Source organism: Sinocyclocheilus anshuiensis, unplaced genomic scaffold (assembly GCF_001515605.1).
Source record: "Sinocyclocheilus anshuiensis isolate Anshui unplaced genomic scaffold, SAMN03320099.WGS_v1.1 scaffold1270, whole genome shotgun sequence".
NCBI lineage: Eukaryota > Metazoa > Chordata > Actinopteri > Cypriniformes > Cyprinidae > Sinocyclocheilus > Sinocyclocheilus anshuiensis.
The window spans coordinates 810899-814816 of record NW_015555837.1 but is presented as its reverse complement, the minus strand read 5'-3'; the positions used below and the strand labels follow the sequence as shown (position 1 = coordinate 814816).

The following is a 3918-nucleotide window of genomic DNA, read 5'->3' as shown; positions in this document are numbered from 1 at the left end:
TCAAAGACAGTTGGACATAGTGGTGTATTAGAGGTAAAAAATTATATACTGTTCGGTTTCTCGCACAAACCGATCGTTTCGTGTCTTAGGACATCAATGTGTCGTCACGAGCCGCAGGGTTTAATTTGGATTTGTCTGTGCATGTTTTTTTTACTCTCATAGATTTTGTTAGCATTGCCATGCATTATACAACTGATAGACTGCAACAGCTGGAGTTAAAAATCATCATTTGTGTTCTACTGAAGAAACAAAGTCACCTACATCTTGGATGCCCTGGGGGTAAGCAGATAAACATCACATTTTCATTCTTGGGTGAACTATCCCTTTAAGTAACCTACGCTCTAAAAAATGCTGGGTTGTTTCAACCCAACTTTGGGTCAAATATGGACTAACCCAACTTTTGGGTTAAAAATTAAACAAAAAAATGTAACCCAACAGCTGGGTTAGTCCATATTTGACCCAATGTTGGGTTGAAACAACCCAGGATTTTTTAGAGTGTATAACATGACTAACAATACAAGTAGCTATCAATACGTTTTATTCCAATAGAGTTATATGAAATAAATAAACATGTCAAACTCTTTCGTTGGGCCTCGGGAGGTTACTGACAGAGCGAGTTCACAGCTCTTTGGTGTGTTGATGTCTGATTCTCCTCTTCACTGACGCGCCGCCGCTGCTGCTGCACTCCTGCAGTCTGAAGCTCTCCAGCCCTCCCGCGTTATCCAGCGCGCGCGCGCTGCAGCTCGGCGTCGCCACTTTAACGGTGTTTCCAAACTTAGAATAGTCCACAGCGTACATCCCATCCTCCTCAGACACCGTAGGCACAAACCTGTGACCCCACAGGATCTCCTCGGACAGGTAAGAGGTCCGCGCTTGGGTGGTGATGCCGGTGGTCTCCACCACCCCCTCCAGTATGACGACCACCTCAATGTCGCGGTGCTGCAGGTCCGCCGCCGACAGATCATACAGAGGGCTGTTTTTATCAATAACGTGACTGATGATGAGGGGAGACACCAGGAAGATGCTGTTGGTGCCCACCGGGTTGTCCATCTGGATGTCTATCTGGTCCAAAGGCACGATCTCGCCTTCATTGGTGACGGTCTTGCGCACCACCTGCACGTGGACGGTGGCACTGATGATCATGCTCTTCCTCAAGTCCCCGAGGCGAAACATGAAGCACAGCTTGTTGTTTCGGACGGTTATAACCGCGTGCTTGCTGAAGATGAGCGTTTCCGCTCGCCGATTCGCTTGCGCTGTTTTCATGAAGATGCATCCTAGCATGATGGCATTGATCACCAGACCTACTATGTTCTGAATGATCAGTATCACGATGGCCGACACGCACTCCTCCGTGATCATCCGTCCACCAAAACCAATGGTCACCTGGACTTCGATGGAGAACAGGAACGCGGAGGAGAACGAGTGGATGTCCGTTACGCACGGCACAAAGTCGTCACCTTTCTGGTCCAGATCTCCGTGCGCGAACGCGATGAGCCACCAGATCATCCCGAACAAGAGCCAACTGCACAGGAACGACATGGTGAAGATCAGGAGGGTGTGAAGCCATTTTAGGTCCACTAGTGTAGTGAAGACGTCCAGGAGAAACCGTCCTTGTTCGCGAATGTTCGTGTGCGCGACGTTGCACGTTCCGTTCTTGGTGACGAATCGCACCTTCCGCGATTTAGTCTTGAATTTGGGCTGTAACACATCCTCCGCCAAGCGAGTCAACAGATAATCCTCGGGAATGAGGCCTTTTCTGGACAACATAGCTGGTTCATGCTATAATTTCGCGGCTGCGCTACTAAGTTGTATCGTGGCTCATCTTTTTTTTCCTCACAAGGTCTGCGCGCTCACATGAGGTGAGGAGGTCCCGTGGGAAGACGCCACTTTTAGTGCTCCGGCTGCCGCTGCCTGTCAGTTGAAACCGGATATTTTCTCGCACATCCTCAGATGTGACATTGGGCCGGACAGAAAGACTCGTTCAGCACAGGGCATGCGTGCCAAACGCCAACTTTAGAAACAGCTCTGCGTTAACAATTATACGACACACTAGACGAAGCTACTATACTTATGTCATAGTGAGGACTCCAGTTCTAAAGAGACACAACTATAGTAGGCTATAGTCAGGGGGCCCCATAGCAAATTAAGTGCACAGGGCCCAGAATTCCTAGCGACGCCTCTGACTCAACAAAGTTGTACTGTGCTGTAGAATTTTCCTATAAAAAAATAAAATAAATATAAAAAGCATTACTAATATAACATTTTTTGTTACAACTTTTTTAACCTCAGCCTGCTAAAAATATCGATATATATAATTAATACAAACCACATTACTTCTTATATTTCAAAAGAGATCCGTGCGTGAATGCAGCTTAATATATCTCCCGCTGTCTATGATGTTATAGTAAAAAACAACAGTAAAGATGAAGAAAAATCACTCACAGTTCTTGAATGGAAAATGTTCAGGTAATCTTAAATACTGAAAGCACTCTTTGTTTGTTGTTTGTAATATGTTTCTATGCTCCTCTTTATTATTTGCTACTTGCTTTTTTTTTGTTTTGAAGTTATATTAGTTTAAAATTCTTAACATACAATGGTTTTAATTTTTTTTTTTTTTTAAATTTTTTTTTTTTTTTAATCAGTTTTTATCCTAAACCTTTAAAAAAAAAAGGACATTATTAATGTTTTTTTATTATTATTATTTCTAACTTTTCTGACTTCTAACCCGGTCTAATTTATGTTTTGTTCATTTCCAACTTTTCAACCTAATCTATTAAAAGAGCATTGTTACTAACTTTGTAACCTAACCTTTTAAAAAGGAGAATTGCATAGTTTTAGCTTATTTCCAACTTTTTAACCTATATAATATTTAGTTTATTTATTTGCATGACATATTTATGTATAATTTCTGACTTTTTACTGTATTAAAAAAGAGCATTAAAATATATAACCTATTAAAAAAGAGTTTTATATAATATAATAGTTTTTTTTTTTTAATTCTATCTTTTGAAATGTATTTTTCTAATTTAAGGTTTAACAAATTAGCATAATAAATCATAGGCAACAATGCTAAAGTACTGTACTACACTATAATCTGCTATATTATGCTACATTTCACTGCATTGACATGAGGATGCTTGTTCAAATGAGACAAACTATACTATCTTATACTATAGACAACTTTAATACACTATAGCTTACTGTACTATTATACTATAATCAAGTGACACATTTAGCAGTATTAAAAATAAAAGGGGAAATATTTAAAAAGAGCATGCAGGTTACAGGTCGTTTATATATTTTTATTAATAAATGATTAACATTTTATTTACAAATGTGATTATAAATCACAGTAATAAATTCTTCATTCTTCATGGAACAATTGCACTTTCAGTAGATGGTCTCTGGTTTATTTGTCGGCTCGCACGAACGAAGCAAACACACTGTCCTCTTGATTGAGGAGAACCTCTGGTTTGTCAAACTCCAGAATGACGCCTCTCTTCATCACAATCACCAGGTCTGCATTCAGGATGGTGTGCACACGATGCTGTGGAAAAACACACAGTGGAGTTCAAGTGCCTGAGACTTTGTTTGAGCAGGATAAATGCCTCTCAATCACTAAAAGTATTCAATCGTCGTCATGCTGTCAGACTTTAACTGCAACCAGAATTTAAATATTAAAGTCAGAAAGCAACCTAATAGGGAACTTACAGCGATGGTGACCACAGTTCTGTTGGCGAAGGCAGTCATCACAACTTTTTGCAGAATGCTCTCCTATTAAATAAAGAGCATTATTAATATAACACAACATAATATATATAACAATGTAATACAGTTTTTTTTTTTAAAGGGGTCATATGATGCGATTTCAATTTTTCCTTTCTCTTTGGAGTGTTACAAGCTCTTGGTGCATAAAGA

The 3918-nt window shown here is 40.0% G+C and overlaps 2 protein-coding genes across 2 annotated transcripts in view; both read right to left on the bottom strand.

Moving 5' to 3' along the window:
• Window positions 1–437: 437 nt before the first annotated feature.
• LOC107675448 (ATP-sensitive inward rectifier potassium channel 11-like) lies at window positions 438–2095 on the bottom strand. The gene has a single exon (XM_016469794.1). It carries the CDS (start codon window positions 1765–1767, stop codon window positions 619–621), a length of 1149 nt encoding a protein of 382 aa, XP_016325280.1. The 5' UTR covers window positions 1768–2095; the 3' UTR covers window positions 438–618.
• Window positions 2096–3356: 1261 nt separating this feature from the next.
• abcc8 (ATP-binding cassette, sub-family C (CFTR/MRP), member 8) overlaps window positions 3357–3918 on the bottom strand; it is a 59990-nt gene continuing 59428 nt past the window's right edge. The window contains exon 39 of the mRNA XM_016469834.1: window positions 3357–3547. Within this exon, the coding sequence (XP_016325320.1) occupies window positions 3410–3547 (138 nt within the window). The 3' untranslated portion in view covers window positions 3357–3409. The remainder of the gene's footprint in view (window positions 3548–3918) is intronic.